The 23,201-nt window shown below is 37.8% G+C and overlaps 1 protein-coding gene and 1 non-coding gene across 2 annotated transcripts in view; both read left to right on the top strand.

The window, feature by feature from the left end:
• The window catches only part of RGS7BP (regulator of G protein signaling 7 binding protein), a 105,875-nt gene that overhangs the window by 58,641 nt on the left and 24,033 nt on the right, over positions 1-23,201 (top strand). Inside the window, exon 3 of the mRNA XM_023210424.1 lies at positions 11,159-11,289. Within this exon, the coding sequence (XP_023066192.1) occupies positions 11,159-11,289 (131 nt within the window). The remainder of the gene's footprint in view (positions 1-11,158; positions 11,290-23,201) is intronic.
• On the top strand, positions 8,963-9,065 carry LOC111541691. Its single transcript, XR_002731349.1, has one exon. It is a non-coding gene; the product is annotated as a U6 spliceosomal RNA (small nuclear RNA).

Here is a 23,201-nt window from a genome sequence, read left to right as displayed (position 1 = left end):
TGCCCACAAACACTGTAGTTAATTCAGTAACTGCCATTGGGGAAGTATTTCCAAAGTTCTATTTTTAGAGCAACTGAAGCCAACTATACAGTTTCAAGGATCTTTTCTGGTTTTCTTTAATATACTTCTTGGTTAAGTGATAAACTGAATTTTTGCTTCTTGGAATAAGACCAGAAGGCTTATTTTGCTATATTTCAAATATGTGGCTTATTTAATGATAAAAAGCTCTTGTTTGTTCAAGAACTTTTGAAGCTTTTTAATAATTATTTTCAGTTATAATTCATGATTTATGAGAAGGGTACAGATTGTGATGAACTTTTTATATGCCCTTAAGTAATTACCAACTTAATCTCCAATTTTATGTTTCATATCAAATAAAGCATTTTTATTGAGGAAATTCTACTCCACTGAAATTGATGCAAGCATTTGCTGCCTGCAGACTTCCCTCCTAAAATGTGGTTGTTTGGTAAGCTCACTCTGCAGACTGTTATATATCCTAATTCATTGTGCTCTAAGCCAGCACTGACAAATGTAGATACAGCATAAGCCACACTGATACAGTCAATATGTGAAGCAGTCTGGGCAGGGGTCTCTGGAGAAGGGAGTTTCTGCTTGTCTAAAAGGGTGGCTATTCCTCAGAAGCAGTTAAGTGCTGCCATTCCAGAGCAGGCCTGGTGCAATCATCTTCTGACATTAAGAAACACAGGAAATCTAGATTGTTGTGAGAATTCATGAACAAAAGGTTGACCACTGCAAGCCAAATGAAACAAGTTTGTGGCCACGTTTGGACCACATGCCACCAGTATGCAATCTCTGCATCAAACTATTACAAGTAAAGAAGAAACTTGGACAAGCATCTGAATGTATTCATCTTTTTCCATGCATAACCATACTGGAGACTTTATTATGAATAATTTCACTCATCACAACAACACTGTCAGATAGGCACTGTCATCCTCCATTTATAGATAAGAAAACTAAGACTCAGAGAGGCTAATTCACTTAGAAAAGCTAAGCTAATGGGTGGTATGTGGTTAGGTAAAAAAGCGAACTCCAATGTAATATATATATATTATATGCTGCTCACTTGCTCTCTATCTCTTTCTCTCTCTATATATATATACACATACATGTATATTTGCCTGTGTGTGTGTGTGTATATATATATATATATATATATACTTATTTTTTAATCAAGGAAATATACAAAAATATTAGGATGTTTACTTCTGGCATAAGTCATTTTTTCCTCTTTCTACTTATCTTTCTGCATAAAAGTTCTGTTTATATGTTTTTTTTTATAAAATAGTTTTTTTTTAAAAAAAAAAAGAAGGCTTCAGGTAAAGAAACCCTCAAGAAGCCAATCTCTAGTGATGAAATGGAACTGATGAGGTAGAACCAGTGCTATAACCCCAGCCTTCCAACTTCTCACACCACATAGGCACTACTTTTTAAGCCACCCTGGAATTGTTTTATTTCGTATGTACCAGAGAACATGTTAAGGGTTGGGGATTACAGAGATACACAAGACAAACTTTTTTTTAACTCAAAGAGTTTACAGTCCAGTGAAGAAATTCGTGGTGGAAGATGATATTTTCCATGTATATAGATGCTGGCCTCTTGTGTTTGCATAAAGCATGTGCCTTTTTGTAAAAAAAATAGCTCTTACATCTGTCTAGATATAAACATTTTCATATTGGCATGAAGTGTCATTTTTGAGAATTATGCAAAAAAATGGAAATTATCATTGTATGCCAATGAAAAGACAATAACGCTCCAGGATCCAATTAGATGTAATGTATACAGAACCTCTAGTGTTGGGTAGGAGTCTGAAGCTGAAAAAGACTGCAAAATGCTGGGGAAGAAAGCTCTAACTGTCCTCTAAATTCATCATGTCAACTAAAGCACGAAACAGAGAGCTAAGCTGGCAGCCCTGGGCCTCTGGCACATAGTAGAAGCTGTCTGTTTTTGCTATTATTACTAGTAGTATGATAAACAGATGCCAACTTCCTACCCTATTCCTAAACCCTCCTCAAAGGGCTGTTGACAGCTGATGTGATGCCTTGGTTCTTGTTTTCTTAGTTTAAAATAATTTAAACAAGGGGCACGCAGCAAAGGAAATGCAGCATAGAGTGATTTATTGCAAAAGAAAAAGAATATCTTGTAAGTTAGGTACAGAATAGACAGTACACCCTGAGAGAGAGAGAGAATTCAGGGCAGGCTGCTTGTTAAAGCGAGACAGCAAAGACTGGCACTAGGGAGACTGCTTGACAGGAGTCTTACATGATTATTCATTAGGAGGTGGGACGAGATGTTACTAGTAAGCATGTTCTGGGTGGTCCTCTGGGTGCACATGTGCAGTAGCTGTACATGCTTGTTCATACATTGCATGTCTCATTAGCATCTTAAATCTCCACCCAGGGGAGGTTTTCTTTACTATTAAAATGAGCAAAAGGTCAGTTTGAGGACAGGTAAAATTGAAGTGTACATGCTCTCAGTAGGGGAAATTCCCTACTCAAGATAGCTTTGCTTGAATGAGCTCAATTACAGTGGGAATGCTGGGGTTTATTGTGTAGACTGTATGGTCACCGCGGTTGCTGGGTTCTGAGAGCATGGTGACTTCCTTTACTACCTTTCAAGTTTAATCCCTTTGTGAGTCTAAAAAATGGGATTTCAGGCCTGTGTGGCCCACGTTTGGGGGCCCTTATGGTCTTTCTGTCACCCTGTGACCCATCGCTTTAGATAAACTGTCTCAAGCAAGGCTATCTTGAGTAGGGAATTTCCCCTGCTGAGAGCAGGTACACTTTAATTTTACCAGTCCTCGAACGGATCTTTTGCTCATTTTCATAGTAAAATAAACCTCCCCTGGGTGGAGATTTAAGATGCCAATGAGACATGCAACATATGAACAAACATGTACAGCTACTGTGCATGTGCACCCAGAGGACCAAGCAGAACATGCTTACTAGTAGGTAGTGTGGGCCACTAGTATGGTCCATGTTTGGGGGCCCTTATGGTCTTTCTGTCACCCTGTGGGCCATCACTTTAGATAAACAGTCTCTCGCATGGAAGAGGAGGCCATTTAGAACTGGCAAACACAATGGATTCAACAATTGGGTATTCTATACAATTTATTTGTCATAATTAATTATTAAAGTATTGGTCAACATTTTGTGCTATTACAGTTAAATGAGATGATAGAATAATGTCTTCTTTAAATTAAAATCTCTCTTTTGTAAATCCTCAGTCACCAAGCAAATACTCACTCCCTAGATTCTACAATTAACATTTTAAGATACTTGCTTTATTACCTATCTACCTGTATGCTTATCCCTCTGTCCAACCAGCAATCCGTATTATTTTTCTGAAGTTGCAGACATAGGGATTAATTGAATAATTTAAACATAGCCCAGTTACCTCAGGATGTTTTAAAGCTGTGTCATTGTTTTTGGCAATACTGATTCCGTAAAACCTGTAGCTTTACTGAAGAAAAACACAGCATCACTAACTTAATGATATAATTAAGAAGGAAAAGCTAAATACTATCTAAATAAGCCAACAGTTTAATGTATTGACCCCTAAAATTCTAGTGGATAAACGCAGAAATTAACTGCATGCTGCAATGAATGACCCATACTTTGGATATAATGAAAATTAAGTTGATTTCTTTGCAGTATAACACATGATAATTGAATGATAATTGACCTTTGAAGATCATTGATATCAGGTGAAAATAGTAAGCACCAGAGGTTGAAAATCTTGATTTTAGATGCAAAAATATTTTTCAGATTAAAATGTGGAAACTTGTATGTATCTTTAATTCAAGTATATGTAGCTATCTTTTAAAATAACATATAGATATAAATATTTTTAAAATATATATTTATAGACATAAATATATATTTATAGACATAAATATATATTTATAACATATATTTATATTTTATATTTATAAATATATATATTTACATATAAACACACTTAAATAAATACCTTTAAAAATAAACTAATCCTAGCTATATTCAGTGGGAAAGGGCTGTGTTCTAGCCATGTAATCCACGGTACTGATTTTCATCCCAGCAGAGATTGAAGAATTAAGCACTCGGACTCTTAGGCCTGTCTCTGCTAGCTCTGAGAATCACAAGACCTTATAAGACCAAGACCTAAAGAGCTGTTTGCCCAACTGGAAACCATAAAGAGGACAATGTTAAGAGAATCAAAGGGAAAAATGGAGAGGTCAAGAGACCCTCAAGCCAAAAAGGGTAGGAAGGTGGAAGACGAGGCCAAGACAGAATAATAAAGACATTTTATTTTAAAGATTTAAGAAATGGTGCCTTGTACATGTTAGTTTTCTCCTTGCCAATAAGCACGAGTTTTAGGAGTGATACTCCTGTCACGAAAACACGAAGTCATGATGTTATCGACCATTAACTCTTTCAACCACCAATGCCCTGAGAAATGCCTACACCACCCTTTCAGAATTGCCCCAAATGTCACCGCTTATTCCCAACTTTCCCCAGTATTGCATTAAACAGTTACATTTAAGATGAATAAAAGATGACTTACAATTTAATAGTAATATTTTTAGTCTTATTTCATTATAAGCATTGAAGGTCAGGGAACTGATGGTTATTGATTTTTTTTTTTTTTTTTTTTTTAGTGTTTAAATGTTTAAATACAGTTTTTACTTTTTAAATGAAAAAAAAGTGAATAAAGTGCTTAGTAATGCTACCCATTATTTATCAACTCTCCCAACCGGGTCATGGGGAAATGGCAAAGTACTGGCCGAGGGCAAGCAAGGGACAACAGGGAGACGGTCACCAGAATATCACTAGAAACTGTAAAAGGTGCTGGCCCCTCTGAGGCCTGTTGCTTTACATATAGGTCCCCCAAGTAGCCACCAAAAGAAAATTCCACTGCACTTCAGGTTCCCCTTTCCTGTTAAAAGTCAAGTTTTATTTCTGACTGAACCTGAATAGCTTCAGGGCAGAGTTTGATCTCAGCTCATGTTCAATGGTGAGGAAGTCACAGAGCCAGCCATATGTTCCCATGAAACAACATGCTGTGAAGAGTGGGGAATTACTGCAATTATTCTTCAAAGGCTCCTGGTGGAATCACACTTGCTAAGGCTCTGTATGAACAAAAAACAACACACATTTCCACCTAAAGCACAAGTTTCATCAAAACTCACTAGAGCAAGATTATGAGAAAAATGGAGACAAGACTCAACTATAATATGTATAGATGTCTTCAAAATGTCTTATTTCTATTCTTCTAATTAACTGGGCTTCTTTTTTTTTTTAATTGTAGTACTTATTTTGGTATGAAATAGTGTAGTTGTTCAGTAGGGATCTGGCACCTGTTCTGTATCTATGAGAGTCTGTAATTACCTTTAAGAATTTGAAACCAAAATTAATAACTGGGTTTACACACACATTTGTATCTTCCCTGCCCCAAACTATCCAATGATTATGTAGATATATGGGACCACCTGGAGGAAGCTCCCTCACTGAAGCCATATGAAGACTAAGCTCTGAAGCTGTCACTGAAGTTGGCACTGAATTAGGATGTATCCTTGTAAATGGAATCCATTTGAGAGGAACCACTGGGGATATTTGAAGAGAGATCCGGGAGCTCACTCTCTTTGGAGAAGTCATTTAATCCCTTTTCTTCCCATTTGCTCTAAAAAAGAAAGCAAATGATGCTGTCCCCTTCCCTCATCCTGTTTTGGCTTCCTTGGTCTTTCCTTGCCACTTGGCATAATAACCAACAACAGACTTGATTCCAAAAAGAGAAACTTAGATATATTTGTTGTGACGGGAGTTCTGTTTCCATTTCTGCTAGCTGACAAACCCTGAGTGTTTATCTGTCATCACTAAATTCTGTAAAATGCTGAGTGATTGTCAGTGAGGTCACACTTTTTTTTCCTCAGCCTAATGGCATATTTTTAAAGCAAAGTCCATATTAGGGAACTGTAAAGCAAATAAAGACTTTTATAGAATAGCAGATAATTTTCATAAGTAAAGACTATATTCAAGCAGAAGGCTAACTAAACAAAAGTTTGATATGCTAAAAGGAATTGCAGCCAACTTCTTACCATGCTTTGCCTTTTATACTTGTTTTCCCACACATGATTTCATTTGATCCTTGCAGCAACCTTGAGATACTTCATATAGGTGTTATTCCAATTTTACAGCTGAGGAAACTGAGTCTCAGAGAAGTTAAAGTAGTTTTCCTAAGATCGCAATTCTAAGGGGCAAACCTATATTTAAATCTAAGTTTTCTGACTCCAGGATTCAATTTTCCTTTCATTATGTCTTACTCCCTTCAACTAAATACATAAATCATTACATTAGGGACAGACCATTAAAATAACAAACATTTTGCTATTTTTTTAAAAAGCTATTAGCAGCTACACAGGCCTCCAAAGTCTGGCAACCTCAGCAAAAGAGCAGACAGATACAGGGCCAAAACATTTCGTAACTAAAATCCCCAGTGTGTTAACTCCTAAACTTGACCCTACCAATTATAAAGCCTCCCAGTGGTTTTGATTAATTTATCCCATGTAGTTATTTAGGGAAATGTAAATCCTCAGTCATCAAATAAATACCCACTCCCTAGATTCTACAATTAACATTTTACGATACTTGCTTTATTACATATCTACCTGTCTGCTTATCCCTCTGTCCAACCAGCAATCGATTTTATTTTTCTGAACCTGCAGATATCAGTAAACTTTACTCATAAACAAGTCAGCATACATAGCATCAACTTAGTTCAATATTTGCTTTTGTTTTTTTTAAGTAAAATTTGCATGTAATCAAATGCAAATCTTAAGTGTAGCGTTCAATACATTTTGCCAAATGTATACACCCGTGTAACTAAACCTCCATCTAGACACAGACTATCACCCTCACCCCAGAAAGTTCACTTATGCCCCTTCTCAGTCAATTCCCCACCTCTGTTCTAATATTTAGCATCAGTTTTAGCTGTTCTAGAGCCTCATATGAATGAAATCATACAGTATTTATTCTTCTGTGTAAGGATTTTCTCATTCAAGATAAGGCTTTTGTGATTTATCTATGTTGTTTTGAGGATCAGGAGTTAGCTTCTTTTAATTGTTGAGTATTATTCTATTGTAGAAGTGTACTAATTTCTTTAACCATTTTTCTCTTGACAGACACCTGGGCTGTTTCCAGTTTGGGGTTAATCTAAATAAAATACCATGAATATTCTTGTAGAACTCTGTTTGTGAATATGTTTTTATTTCTCTTGGCCAAATACCTACAAATGGAATCCAGGTCATAGGAGAGTGTATGTTTAGCTTTATAAGAAACTTCCAGAACTTTTTAGAAAGGAGTTGTAGATCACTTAATTCCCATGAACAACGTATGAGCATTTCTGTTGCTCCATATCATCACCAACATTGGGCATTATGAGTCTTTTTACAGTTAGCCATTCTGTCAAGCCTTTGTCAGATTATTTTTTGAACTACAAAATAAGAATATTCACAATAGAGAGAGTTTCCATTGTCAAGAGGCAACTTTGTCAAAATCTGTATTCATGTCATCCTCCTCCTACAGCAGTTCAGGTTTCCTAAGCTATATGATTTGGTCATTAAATCCTGATCTGCAAGGAGTTAGTTGAGAGCAGATTTATAATTTGGTCATTATTTTAAATGTTTTTGGTTTCAGCTTGAGCTCTAAAGCACTGAAATTTTGTTGAAGTTAATTCTTAGGGTTTTTTTCTATCAATACTAAGGCTTTGAAATTAATCAAAATGGTTAAGCTCTTGACTTACACTCAATAGAAAAAATAAATAATCACAATCTAGTCACTAACTCATAAAACATATTTGACTGAATTAAATGAATCACCCTCAGGGCTGACTCTCATAGACCTAAACTGATTAATTAGAGTGAATCGTGTTAGACTAAACGTAAGTAACATGTGGCAAAGTTACCTCTAAATGAAGTTACTTCCAGTTCCCGTAGGAATTACACAGGTCCAATTAAAATGTTAATGTAAATGTTTCCTTAGGTCTTGTAATTTATCCCTAGAAAGTTTCAAGCTTTTAAATTGCTGTTTTCTTAGCTCTTCTTTCATTCTCCATGTTTCAGCTCTTACTCATTTGTTATGAAAATAACGCAAATGCTCTTAATGTTTCCCAAAAATGTATTTCAGTTCACTGCTTATAACATCAGACATATGATAACTCATTTGACAACTTGCATTTCAATGAACTTTCAGTAATCACTAACGGTAATAAATCTTAAAGCTCTAAAGAGGGAGAAATAAATTGTACAAGGCCTGAAGTTAATGTAACTTAGTCTAGGCATCATGAAACTCTAACATAAAAGATACCTTAGCTTTTCCACTTTTCTTTAAATAGTTCCTTTCTTTCTCTATATTTCAATTTCCCAAGACATTAAAGGGCAACATATGAGTGTATATGTGACTTTGTTAACCAGAAAATTTATGATGCAACCTTAGCATCAATTACTTTTTGTTAGGCAGATTGAATTTCTGGTGGCACCTATTCAGTTCTTCTTGTAACAAGTTTGAGAATCTCTGTGGGTTACAGAGGCATTTGGGAGATGGCACCCAAAGAAATGTTTTGAATTAGGCATTTTAATCTGTTTTGATGTGCCTTTTCTCAGAAGCACCTAATACATTGCTTTGCCTCTCTTTTTCTAGCTGTAAAATAATACTAAATATACTGGTTCTTAAAATGTGTTAATATAGTAGTCATTTGTTTAAATTACATAAAATGTCATCCGTATATGAAGTTTGCATATTTTTGGAGCTAAGCCCCACTAGGCACATATTTTGCACTTCTGAAAATAAGAATGTGCCATGGCCCGGATGCTACTGTACTGGCTAATTGTCCCACTTATAAAATATACAATACATACAACAGATTTTTAAAAGGTTTTAAAGTTTTTTTAAAAAAATCTGCATATGAGGGTTCAGCATCACATATACTAAAATTGAAATATACAGAAAAGATTAGCATGGCTCCTAAGCAAGGATGACATGCAAATTTGTGAAGCATTTTATATTGTTCAAAGTTACAGTTAGATAGAAGGAATAAGTTCTGGTGTTCTATTGCACAGTAAGTAGCATGACTATAGTTAACCATAATGTATTTTATATTTCAAAATAGCTAGAAGAGAGTATTCTGAATGTTCTCACCACAAAGAAATGATAAATATTTGAAGTAATAGATCTGCCAACTACTCTGATTTAATCATTATACAATATATACATGTATCAAAACATCACACTATATACCATAGTATATACAATTATTATGTGTCCATTAAAAACAAAATTTTTAAAAATATCTGCCTATGAGCCACCGGGCCAATGTTATATATAGGTGAAAATAGGCAGCTGATGTTGGGATGACGAACCAGCATAGAAAAGACCTGTCTGCCTTAAAATACTTTCCCTTTACCCTCCTTTTAGATTAAGATATTATCTTCAGATTTTGCTCTGAAAAGTAAATGTATCAGTAGATAACATACAAGGATCAATTTTTATTACATGAACCATTAATGCCCATTATCTGTTCAGAATCTAGCAGGTCCATGAGGGAATAGGACACAGTCAGAGACTGTGAAGGCTGAAGATGATATGAAATAATCAGAGGGGGGTGTGTATGTGTGTCTGTGTGTGTGTGTGTCTGGGTGTGTGTATGTCTGGGTATATCTGAGTGGGGTGAGATGGGAGAATCGGAGAACAGCTTGAGAGTGGAAGGCACCTATGGGCGGATGCTCTGAAAAAAAACCCGATATTTTCCCCAGAGATACACTTGCTTCCTATGTTGGCCTAGGGCGGCACCCATGAGACACCAATGAGAAAATAACATCTTTTAATTTTCAGATAAAGCCAAATTTTGCATGAAAGATCTTTTGAGGTACTTTATTCTGTCTGACACAGTAAAGACATGTGCAGGCATCACTGATGCTGAGGCTAAGAATTTTGTATTTCCTTGTGTTACATAAGCCATATGGTTAAATCAACTCTTGCTCATCAACTAAATAAGTATTGAAAATGAAAACTAACTATCATTGTAAAGCACTGTGTACATACAAATTCTCTTTACTGTGATTCCAGAACTTGAAGTCATTATTTTTATCTGATAATTACCTCCTGATATTTTGCCACTGACCCACATTACAAAGAAATCAAATTCAAATACTATATTTAAAAATCAGATTTCATTGCATTTTAAATTAATAGGGATGGAAGTAAAGTTAACTCATTAAGACATTTGATAGAGTTCACTTTTAGGCTTTCTTTTATTTCTAATCTATCTCTAAGCTGTATCCCTTTTATTTGATTTGTTTTATTCAATACGTGCTATTTTAGTCGCATATAAAATAGAGTATTGTTTTATCAACTAGTTTTTCTCCCCTTAAAAACAAAAGTGATCGCTCCATGTTTTATCATTTATACATGTTTTATCATATTTAATAAAGACAGACACAAGACTTTAGAATCAACTTTAGAGCATAAGTTCAGCATTTATTTAGCTTTAGATTGTTAAGCATAATTAGTAGAATTTTATTACTTTTTTCATGACATTTTAATTTTTTCGTTAAAAACATTTGGTCTCTCATAAATTAGCAGTAGCAAACAATAAAGGAAGAACCTTTAGACTGAGACAAAAAACCTTGATAAAAATAATTTGTAAATTGCTCTCTAATCATATTATACTAGGGCCCTAATATTAAAGAGCTGTCTTACAACTGGTAATTGAATTGCTCTTGTCAGTTTCTCTAAAAACAAGGGTTTTTAATCTCTTCTTGCAAGCTAGGAGATTCTTATGGTTTAAATATATTTTGGAAATTTGTTCCAACAGCTCAATTGAAGATGTCTGATATTTTCAATTATGTAAAGCATTTATGATTTTAAGCTCCCGGCAGAACTCTGCTGCTGAAGGGGGAAAAAATTAAGAACTGTTAGTCAGAAAGAGACTTACATAAGAACTGTCACATTGGTCATTGGTTTCAAAGCAGGAAGTCCTATATTTTAGAATCAAGGCTTTAAGGAATCTTTATTGAGCATTTTTCCCTCTCGGAGCTGAGACAAATGGCTGATGAGTGAAATCTTGAGAATGTTCACAGCTTTTCTCTTTCATTCTGTTGCAGCCCGGAAGATGGTGAGATCCATCCAGAAATCTGTCGGCTTTACATCCAGCTGCAGTGCTGCTTAGAAATGTATACCACAGAGATGCTAAAATCCATATGTCTGCTGGGGTCTCTTCAGTTTCATCGAAAAGGTATCTACGTTTAATCTTGCCGGAAACACTGAGGAATGTTGAACAAAAGCTAATCTTTGGTAAAGTGTCCATATATACCATATGCCTATCTATATGCAATTAGAATGAATTTAAATGTTCAGGAAATGCTTGCTATATAAATTGGCAAGAAGTCTATATCAGTACTATTAAGTGTATACTAACACTGATTGTTTTGAACAGAAATTAGGGCAGCAACAGTTCTCAAATTTATTATTTTAGCTGTTGTGAACATGACTTTTGTTAGATTCGGCATAAACAGCAAGGTATATACTGATTTTACTAGGGGAGTAAATGCTATCCAAGAGTACTATTTTCCTAAATGAATTAAGTTGCAAGAAGACAAATTACATAGTGTCCCAAAGATTTAAAAATAGAGGGAACTCCATAAATAACAGGGAGGTTAGTAATAGATAACCTCATTTTCTGGCTTAAACCATAAAGGAAATAAGGACTGTACCCTCCAGAGGTTAGTCATGGCTTCAGCATGATTTCATCAGACTTCCAGCTCCCATTCTGAATGATGCTCTGCCTTCTGGGTATTGGCTTTACCCTCAAGCTGGCTTCCCTCACATTAGCAAACTGCAACAGTTGCAGTCATCACATCTGGCACTGTCCACTAAGAGAGAGAACTTCTCCCAACTACAGAGAAAAAGTTCTGAGCTTCATTCTGATTGGACCAGGTTTATGCCTAAACCAATCACTGTAGACAGTGGGGAGGAATCCACTGACTGGTTAAGGCAATCAAGGCCCATTCCTGGAGCTAGGGGGTGGAGTCAGCCCCACCCAACCAGTGGATATTCTGTGATGGGAGACAGTGGAATGGCAAGGATGCCACAGAGGAAGTCAAAAGTATCCATCACCAGAAGATTCAACCTGTATTTTCTTCATCGATTCATTGAACAATAATTTATTGGGAACTTCTAGAATACAGTGTTTTTGTGCTTGAGCTCAGGAGAATGGTAGAGGGTGGGCTGTGCATAGAAGGTAATCCTTGCCTATGATTTAATTTCAGAGATAGAAAAGGCCAGAGAACTTAGAAATACTCGGGGAAAATCTTAGGATTCTGAAGTTAGGGTTCAGTTAGGGAAGGAAACAGAAAGATATTTCATATGAAGAAGCAATTAAAGATTTGAAATCAAATAAGCATTGCAATTTGGAGGAAACTAAAGGACATGATGAAATACTTGTAAAAACCAAATCTTGACCGGGCGCAGTGGCTCATGCCTGTGATCCCAGCACTTTGGGAGGCCGAGGCAGGCGGATCACGAGTTCAGGAGATCAAGACCATCCTGGCTAACATGGTGAAACTCCGTCTCTACTAAAACTACAAAAACAAAATTAGCCAAGTGTGGTGGCCGGCGCCTGTAATCCCAGCTACTCGGGAGGCTGAGGCAGGAGAATAGCGTGAACTCGGGAGGCGGAGCTTGCAGTGAGCCACGATCCCAGTGCACTCCACCCTAGGTGACAGAGCGACACTCAAAAAAATAATAATAATAATCTTGTGTACACATATACATATGCACACAGGTGAACTAAAAACAAGATCCTACTACATTGCTCCAGAGACAGGAGAACATTTTTCCCAATATGTGAATATTATGTCTTTCTCCTTTTGCCTTCTGAAGGCTGATTTTGCAAGGGTTTCCATCTTTACTTCTGTTATTAATATATGAGAGATTAGCTCCTTGATACTCCTAATGCCTGATCAGGAAATTGAATACTCAGACACACTCATGACATCCAAACTGATGTCACTGACCTGATGTCTTTCTCTCTCTGTCTCTCTCTGACACACACACACACAAACATGTACATGCATTCACACATAAACACACATACAGAGCAGTATTTTCATTCTCTCTAATGACTGAGTAGACACAGGATAGGTAGTTTTATTCCCAGGTCTGCACCAGCTGCACCTGAAGGATTTCATGCCTTGTTGCCACTGGGATCTTCCTTGCTGACGGCATGTCCTTAACACCCGGTGATCTCTACTCCCACTCCTGCTGTAGCTCCTCGATTTGCCACCTGGTCTCCTTCTGCCATACACGCCTACTTTTTGTCTTTTCACAACTGATTTTTGAAAAGGCAATAACAGCTCTTCTCTGCTAACTCTCTGTTTATGAGTAAAGGGGATTTCCCCATCCAGACTGCTTTCTTGTTGCATTTGGTCATTTCACGCAAATGAAATGCAGTCACCTCTTAACTGAGCAGCTCCTTCCGTCTTCACTGCCTCTTGTCTTCACTGTCAGTTTCTGCTCTGCTTCTTCCTCTGCCTATTTTTTAAAAATAATCAAATAAACTGCTGCCCCCTGCTCTAGTGCCTAAACTTCCGTGTACAACTCATAAAAAGAAAATACCTGATAGTGTCTTTGATTTCTCCCCCATGTAGGATTAACTGTCCACTTGGATTTCTATCTTCTAAAATCATTATTAGTTAAAGTGTAATCCTTAGAAAACATGCTTCAAAATTATCCAGGATGCTGAATAAACATGCAGATGCCTGGATCCTCTCCAAGGACCTACTGAATTGAAGTCTCTGAGGGCACTCCAGGTGGTTCTGAAACTCATTGAGGATTAAGAACTGCTCCTCTACCCTTTGAGACCAAAAAAATGTAAATCACACCCCACCCTCCGTAAGAATAAAAGGAAAAACTTCCAAGCCCTTACCATGCCATTCTGCTTTGCTACTGTCTACTCCCCGAAGTGTACACTTTCAATGTGGCTTTATGTGTTCTTCTTTCTCCCCCCATGCTGATGAAAAGCAAATACAAAAGGGGTAGGTGCCCCTGATGAGTGTGATCTGTGTGATGGCTCATACAGTGCGTTGTCTCCAGGAACTGGGGATGTGACCATTGAAATAGGCAGTGGTTCTCAAAGTGCAGCCCCTGAACTAACAGTATTGGTGTCCAAATCATTTGTTAGAATTGCAAATTCTTAGTCCTCACCCCAGACATACCAAATCAGAAACACCTCTAAAGTTACTTTTTTTACTGCTGGAAAAAACTAAAACAAGTCATTGAGATAGTTCTCCAACTGAATATGTGTATAACCCTCGATCACCATCTGTAGCCAGCAAACCATAATTCTTTACTCTTTTTGGAAGTATGCACATACCCTACACTCCTGGCAAATCTCTTGTGTTTCCAGAAGGCAAGTCCAAGAACTAGCTGTCCTATAGACCGTTACCTTTCTCTAGGTACCAGTTGAGTTAAGGCAATGAGGAGGAGGAGACTGCTTTATTGGTGACAAATTATCAATTAATACCGGAGTAAAGAAAATAGTAACATGTAGGCTTAAGAAATATATTGAAGGCTGGGCGCAGTGGCTCACGTATGTAATCCCAGTACTACAGGAGGCCGAGGCAGGCGGATCACAAGGTCAGGTGCTCGAGACCAGCCCGACCAACATGGTGAAACCCCATCTCTACTAAAAACACAAAAATTAGCTGGGTGTGGTGGCGTGTGCCTGTAATCCCAACTACTCAGGAGGCTGAGGCAGGAGAATCACCTGAACCCAGGAGGTGGAGGTTGCAGTGAGCTGAGACCATGCCACTGCACTCCAGCCTGGGCAACAGAGCAAGACTCCATCTCAAAAAAAAAAAAAACAAAACAAAACAAAACAAAAATATTGAAGGTGGAGATAAGTCACTAGCAATAAGCATGAAAGAAAATATCATTAAACTAGAGAAAATAAAGTGCTAGCAAACATATGCATGAAAATATACACTAGACAAATTTCCTGAAAATTTCTGGAAGGACAAATAAAATATTAGCTTTGGGGGAGGGATGATTACATTAAAGAAATCATTTTTTAATTTTTTAGTTACATATTTGTGTGATACATCCTTTCTATTTCTTCTCACCATTAATCTCTTTATTACACCTAAGGGATTAATACTATCTTAATACTTTGGACTCCTGGCTTGTTTATATTGTGTGCTGATTCATATTCTCACCATCAAGATGGCACAGAAAATGTCAGCTGGTGCCACTAGGTTTTGTTCATTCTTTGATATCATTGGAAACTGTAGAGCAACCTGTCTGCCCAGGAACCTCTAGTTAATACACAAGTATATGACACTTTGGGAGGCCGTGGTTAAAAGAATAAGAATACTTGGTTCCAGTGACCACGAATAGCCAGAAATGAGTTGAGGTAGAGATAGGTCCATAGACCACAACCCAAGAGTATTAAACTAGAACAGAAGAGTCAGACAAATTAAGAGACATAACATGTATCTTGGAACCCTTGAAGCTTGGAGCACCTACTCATAAAAGTAGACAGAAAGGAGTCAGGTAGCCTTACTACCAATAAAAAGTGAGAAAACTTACTACCACTGGAGAGAAAGGCAGACAAATGCTTCATCTTCATAAAAACAAGAAATGGGGAAGGAATGGGAAGGAAGGCTATGCTAATATGACTTAAGGCCCTGAGTCAAGATGCATGATTAAGGAAAAATATGTATAGACTCAAAATGAGCAGTGCATTAAGAATTGAGATGTAGGTGATTCCAAATTTCAAGCAAGGTGGTGGAGGTAGCAGGAGAAAGCATGGATCAAGAAATTAGTCTCCTTCCCCCAGTACTGATATAAATCCATATAAATAGGTATATAAAATATAAATATACATATATTGATTTAATTTTATATGTCATATCTTAGCAAAAATGACCATTTCCCCAATGGAAAGAAGACTTTTTACTGAGATTTAAGATGCCAGACTAGTTTTTACAAGATAATATACTCATAACCAAACAGTGGTACCTCTGGTGTGGCCTCAGGCTAGGGATTGAGTCTGTCTGGCTGACCTCACTAAATGCCTTCCTTTGAGAAATAAAAGTCCCCTGAGTTTTAGGGGAATTTATGGCTCACATTCTCATCTGTTACACTTGAAATCTCTTTCTGCATAGAATCTCTATCTGGTTTGTTTCTTGTAATGTTATAATAGAAACTGGAGGCCAGGTGTGGTGGATCATACCTGCAATCCTAGCACTTTGGGAGGCTGAGGCAGGAGGATCACTTGAGCCCAGGAATTTGAGACCAGCCTGGGCAACATGGTGAGACCCTGTCTCTACAAAAAATACAAAAATTAGCCAGGTGTGGTGGTACGTACCTGTATTCCCAGCTGTATTCCCAGCTACTTGGGAGGCTGAGGTGGGAGGATTGCTTGAGGAATCCTCTGTGAATTGCTACACAGAGACTGTAGCAAGCCAAGATCACACCACTGCACACCAGCCTAGGTGACACAGCAAGACCCCATCTCAAAATATAAACAAAATAAAAACTGGTATTTTAATCCCTTATGCAAGCTACACTATTTTCCCTCTGTGTGAGTACTAAAAGTTTGCCATTCCCCTCTTCTTCAGCATTTCTTTTCCATCAAGAAAAAAAGGGGGGGATTGCAACTGAGTCACTAAATTTGGCTCTATATGAGCGTCTCTAGTCAATTTTTGATTAGGATGAGATACTGAAACCAAACTGTTTCACATTTATCTATACATTTAATTTGTTTTTATGTCTATCCACCTCCCTGGCTGCCACCAGAAGTTCAGATAGAATTGTGTATCTCACTTAGTTGTACTACTGTATTGAGTAGTCATGACATGAGTTTACTCTTTGGAGAGAAGGGGCACACAAGGCCACTGCAGGGGTTAAGAATATAGTTTCTTTCTGGGAAAAACGAGCCTCAAATAACTTTAAAGCTCCTGCAGTGAGCCTGAATTTAGTAATGAAGATTTTCCTTCTCTCCCAATTAAGCAACTTATAACTATCTTTCTAGTCCTTAGCAAAATCGTCAATGGATTTTCATGTTTATTTCATGCACCATGCTTCTGAATTTTTGCTGTCTCATAAGTCTGATTGGTACAATCTACTTGGAAATCTTTTTTACTTTGCAAGATGATCCTGTTGCCAAAGAAATGAAGAAAAACATTACTAAAGTGATTTTCTTTTTTTATGGCCAACAAAATGAAAGTACATTACAGTAATGTGAGGTAAAATCTACATATAATAAACGCTACTGAGTTATATCAGGTAGAGAGTGGTTCCGAAAAACTTTGTTTGTTTTAAAAAGGTGACAGATGGGAATAATTTTAGTCGTCTTGTAGTTTCATATTCTAACACTTTAAGTTGTAGATTGAAGCATTACTTGACAAAGTCTAATTTCTATGTTTATGGTGAAAAATAGTTGTTCTCACTTCTTCACAGTTAGTTAGGTAGGAAATCTTTTCCCATTACTGAGTCCATGTATCACATTGACTATTAATGCCTGTTTTCTGCCACCAGATGAAAAGAGATTGCAGGTTTCATTCACTTTATTGGCAGAAAGTGGAGCCAGGTTTCTAAGGGAATTGAATGATCCTGCCATTTTGACCATGGCTTTCCTCTCTCTTGCTTTCTTTTCCCCATTCAATCAGTTGTGGCAACAGCCCCATTCTGAAAAGAGCAGAAATGACAGAACACTCCAGTCCAGCTTCCCTCCACATGTGAACCTGCCCTTTCTATCTTTGTTCTCATTTTACCTTGCTCTGTCAGTGGTCCCCTTTGACTCTGCTTGTCCTCTCTGCCATAGCTTACAGCAAAACTGTCCCCAGGCCCTTTGAGGGTATACCATCCTCCCTCCCTCTCCCAAAGTAAGATGGGTTCTTTCCCCTAAAATGTGCTACCATGGTAAATACAGAGATAAAAATATGCAGAGGAGATGTAATCACAAAAGGGAAATTATAGAGAAATGTTAAAAGTTGAAAAATCTCAATTCAGAATCTGCTGGGAGCTAAGAGCTCAAGATGCGCTAATGAGAAATTAATGAGCCATCTTCCAGCAAAATACAGGATGAACTCAAGAGAAGAATAAAATATGAGCAGTAAAAACTCCAATGTATTCAGCATCATATTAAGAAATGTAAAGGAGGTGATCCACACTTCAACAAAAGAAGCCAGCAACATAAAGACAGAAATAGAATATAGCTGCCTTATTTCCTAATGGAATGAGGCAATTGATACTAAAATAGAACAATGGATTAGAAGAAATAAAGCTGAATAAATCTTAGACATGATTCAAATTCTAAGTGGAAACGTGTTCATTATTTGAAGAAATATTTATTATCTATCATATGTAAGGCACTGTTCTGAGTGGTAAGAGACTGCAATGATTAAGACTGAAGAGGTAGGCCAGGCGCAGTGGCTCACTCCTGTAATCACAGTACTTTAGGAGGCCGAGGCAGGCAGATCCCTTGAGGTCAGGAGTTCCAGACCAGCCTGTCCAACGTGGTGAAACCCCCATCTCTAGTAAAAATACAAAAATTAGCCAGATATGGTGGCGGGTGCCTGTAATCCCAGCTACTCAGGATGCTGAGGCAGGAGAACTTCTTGAGCCCAGGAGGCAGAGGTTGCAGTGAGCCACGATGATGCCACTGCACTCCAGCCTGGGCAAAAGACTGAAGAGATTTCTGTTTCTTATGAAATATATATTCTAAGCCAAAGGGAGAGAGGAGAAAGAGAGACAGACAGAGCAGAGGTAGGGGGAGGGAGAAGAAAGAGAGGAGTGGGAAAGAAAGAACAGAAATAAACAACTTTTCTAAAAGTTCCAAATACTAATAAGTGCAATGAAAATAATTGAAATAGAATGGATGATGATGTAATAGAAAGTGACTGGGTAGCTACTTTGGAAGGGGTGATCAAAGTTCTCTAAGGAGATAAAATTTAACCTGAGACCTGAAGGACAAGAAGGAAACAATTTCATGAGCATTCGTGTTACAAATGACCAGAACAGGCATGTAGTGTTTGAAGAATATAAACATAACTTACTTCTGAAACCCAAGGGTAATCTAAAGCCTTCTTCTACTCTATCTCCAGGTCTTCATATACCAGTGAGTAGGACATTATTTGTCACCTTTAGTCAATGTAGATGTTGGCTGAAGAATAGGATAATAGCAATGATCATAGCTTCCACTTACTGTGTACCTTCTACTCGCCAGGTACATTATACATATCATCTCATTTTATCCTCAAGTATATTTTCCCCATTTTACACATGAGGAACTCAAAGCTCAATGAGGTAAGTTGCCTGAGGCCACATAGCACATTTGTCTCACTACAAAGTTTGTGGTTGTTCCACTGCACTAGACCATTCTTACTAAGCTACATTGGAGAAGGGCAGGAGGACATATCAAATGGAGAAATAAAGGATAGTAGCACAGTTAGCTGAATTTTATCTTATTTAATGATTAGTGAGCATATTTCAAAACCATGCTTAATAGCTAAAATACATTGTGTATTTAGTTTCTTACCAAAATAACACTTAGTTCGGAGAGGTACTTTCAAGACTGGAGAGAATTTTAACCCCATATATCATCTTATTTACAAAATATATTACCATGGGTGAAAAAGTTTAATTCTAAGAAACTATTATATACAGTAAAAGTAAATAAATAAAATGAAACATTTATGTGATCCAAAAGGCATACAAGTTAGCCATGACACCCAGTATGGAAAAGTCTGAATTAATTAACTATAGAGTGAATACATCTTAGACACTGTGCTGCTCTCACTGTGTTAGGGGCTGGAAAGGGAGCAGTCAGAGCCCCATAAGGATATCCTTTGAATGTATCTTCTATTGTTTGCTCTCCTCCTGTGTTCCAAGGGGGCTCTGTGCTTCTTACAAAGCTACTTGGCACTACCATGAAGGCTGCTACTCTGGGGGCCATGATGGGACAGCAGTGCCACAAGGAGCGCAGAGGAGGCCAAAGGGCAGGAGGAGAAAGGGATAGTTTTGTATCTCTTCTGAACTGGAAAATGTTTATCTCCCAGTGCATGGGAAGCATGGAGCTCCGGGTATGGTATAATTATTAGTTTTTGCCATGTGTTTTACGACCCTAAGAATATCTTCTTACCATAGTGTGGAAAAACCTTTGAAACTACTTTTTCATATGGGTAAATGACTAACTGAATTAATATAATTTATTTCTATTTAAGTTCCAGGCTTTTTAGAAACACAAGAGAGTAAAAGTGGATTATTTAAAAAGCAGCCTACATTTCCCCAGTCCTTTTCACAGTGCATGGTGTTAAAAAGCACCTAGCAATTATGAAAATGCATGAGAGTTAGTATAACTATTTGGATTCATAAGCATTCATGAATCTGATATAAGCCATGTTCATTTTGTTGTTCACATTCAGTCAGTATGAAAACTGCCCTGCAAGCCTCTTCTGTGCATAGTGTGCAGGTAATGTGTCAGGAGCACAAAGGATGTAGGAAATTTACTCCTGCCACCAAGGAAGTGATAGGGCACTGATACAGTATTATCCCAGAGAAGACTGGTTTATTTTGTTTTGATTCCTGGAGACATTTACTCAAATGGATAAATTGACTTTACTGGACAATAGAGACCAAACTAAGGACATCCAAAAAGATACTATGGCAGTGCCTCCCATTGTCACTGGCAAACTGAAGACAGGCAGGAAAGCAAGAAGGAATGGAAGGGGGAAAGAAAAGAGGAATGGGGAAAACACAAGTGGAGGAGAAAGGATGAGAGAAATAAGAGATGAGAAGGAAAGAGGTCTCTAGAGTGGGTGTGATAAAGGACTCCCAGCCCACTCCTCTGGTGCCTGTGCCGAGGACTCCTAAAGCTGAGAGTGCTCTATTGCACCCTTGAGACTGCCCCACAGTCAGATGTGTTTTTGTTTCTCGTGAATGACCAGCAATTTCTCACGAATATAAGAATAACCAGCCTTTCAATTTGTTATGTGCTTCATGGGTGGTTTCCCTTAAATTTTCCTCAAACATGCCTATTATATTATCCATAAACAAGCTAAAAATACATAGAAATCCCCAAGGAGCTGAAGGCTAAAAGCTTTTCAAGACTCTAAGGAAAGTGGCCAAGTTTTTCATGTCCTAGTTCTAAACAGTGATGTAACCAGCATGGTATGGTTTTAAGGTGCTCTAAGGGTTCTCTTCCTCCCCTACCCCATCCCCTCCTGAGCAAATATTTGTTCACTGAGGCCTGAAATTGATTTTTCAGGGGACAGAGTTTTTCATTTCATAATAAGAAATGATTTTAAATGTACAACAACTCCCTTGGGCAAAGCAAAACATTGACTTGAAGTCACCATTTGGAAACACATGTTGACCTCTTTTCCAGGAAGAGGGCAAGGAGCCCAACTGATATGTGAAAACAAGTACTGAATTCTGAGGATAACCTGTCCAAGGGGGTGATGCTGGGGATCAAGAACTCAAATTGGCCACTTTCCAGGTTTGGATGGCTCTGCTGACTCCTTAATGTGGCTCAGAAGAATATCTATGAACTGACCCTGAAAACCTCTCCAGTCTCATATCTCACCAGTAATCCCCACCTCACCTGCCCTTATACCCTGCCCTACCCACTTGAATCATCTTGAACTACTTTGAGGAACATCAACTTGCAAGTTCCTTCCAGTTTTGTCCTCTGCCTTGGACATATGACCCATCCTACCTCACCCTACCCCTGTCCCTTTCACTTGGCCCATCCCTATACTTTCTTTGGGTCATAACTTAGATAACTTATGAAGGCCATAACTTTCTTCACAAAGATTTTCCTGACCCTCCAAGCCTGACCAGTGCCCACTCAATGTGTCCCTCAAGCATTTCCATGACTCTAATAATGGCACACATTACATTGAGAGTTGATTGCCTGGTTTCTTCCCTATTGTCCTCTCTAGACTTTGATCACCATGAGTATGTTCACCTTTGTATCCCTAGCACTTAGCAGAGTGCCTCAAGCAGAGTAAAGTTTCAATTAATGGTTATTGAATAAATGAATGAATTGCTTTAATTCTGTGTCTGTTGTCAAAAGAAGGAGAGTATAATTAGAGGAAAAGTTTATCCAGAGATATTGGGCTGAACTTATGCATATATTTTCCTTCCTGGTGAAAATCCACTGAAATAATGGAAAAACATGTAATGAAAGGTATAAATCCATATTAGTTCCTGTATTTGTCAGGGTAGGGTAACTATTGTATGAGATAACACCAAATCTCAAAGGATTAAAACAATAAAAATTCATTATTCACCGATGGCATAGTCCAATGCCAGAGCTGGGTAGAGTGAGCAGTGTTGCTGTTTCCATTCTCTGCATTCATCAAATGGTCAAGGGGAAAACAAGGAAAACCTGGGGGATCCTATAGGAGGATTTTCAGGGGCCAGTCTGGAAGAGGCATGCATCACTCCTGATCAGAGTCCATTGGCCATAGCTCTGTCATTTCTAATAGTAAGAGGAAAAGAAAATAGAGGATGACAAACACAAAACAGTCTCCCACAACCTTGAAAAACAAGGAAGGATGACTTCAACAAACTAGAAATTTTGAGGAATCTGTCAAAGCTAGAAAGCAATTGGGATTAGATTGGTGAAAATAAAACAGAGGAAACCCCCTAGAAGATAAGAAACTCAAGAAGAAATTCAAGCAGGAGAAATTTTCTGTGAAAATGAGATCAATTCCAGAGATTCTTCAAACTCAGAGTCAACAAATACAAATCATGGGAAACATTGCTGGAACTGCTGTCAGGAAATTTCATGTTCAAAATTGCATTACGGAAAAGCTGGGCTACCCCACACTGAGCAGCACAGACCATCAGTGCTTGCCCCAGAAGGACATCTTGTGTGAGGGTCAGGACTGAGCAGCAAAGCAGAAAAGAGTATAAAATAAATCTGAGCCTCCACAAGGACAGCTGCAGAAGAAAAAGACAGTGAGCACATGACTACAGTGCTTTTTCCAGACTAAATTGCTCAGTATATCTCACCGGAATAAGAGTGGTAAACAGGAAACTTAGAGCAGGCACAGGGCCAAAAACAGGCAGGGTACCCAGGTATCCACTGGAGATGGGAAACCCTCACATCCATAAGAAATGCTTTTGACACATATT

This window comes from Piliocolobus tephrosceles, chromosome 4 (genome assembly GCF_002776525.5).
Source record: "Piliocolobus tephrosceles isolate RC106 chromosome 4, ASM277652v3, whole genome shotgun sequence".
Classification (NCBI taxonomy): Eukaryota; Metazoa; Chordata; class Mammalia; order Primates; family Cercopithecidae; genus Piliocolobus; species Piliocolobus tephrosceles.
The sequence above is the reverse complement of the archived record's forward strand: the minus strand, read 5'-3'. Positions and strand labels throughout refer to the sequence as shown.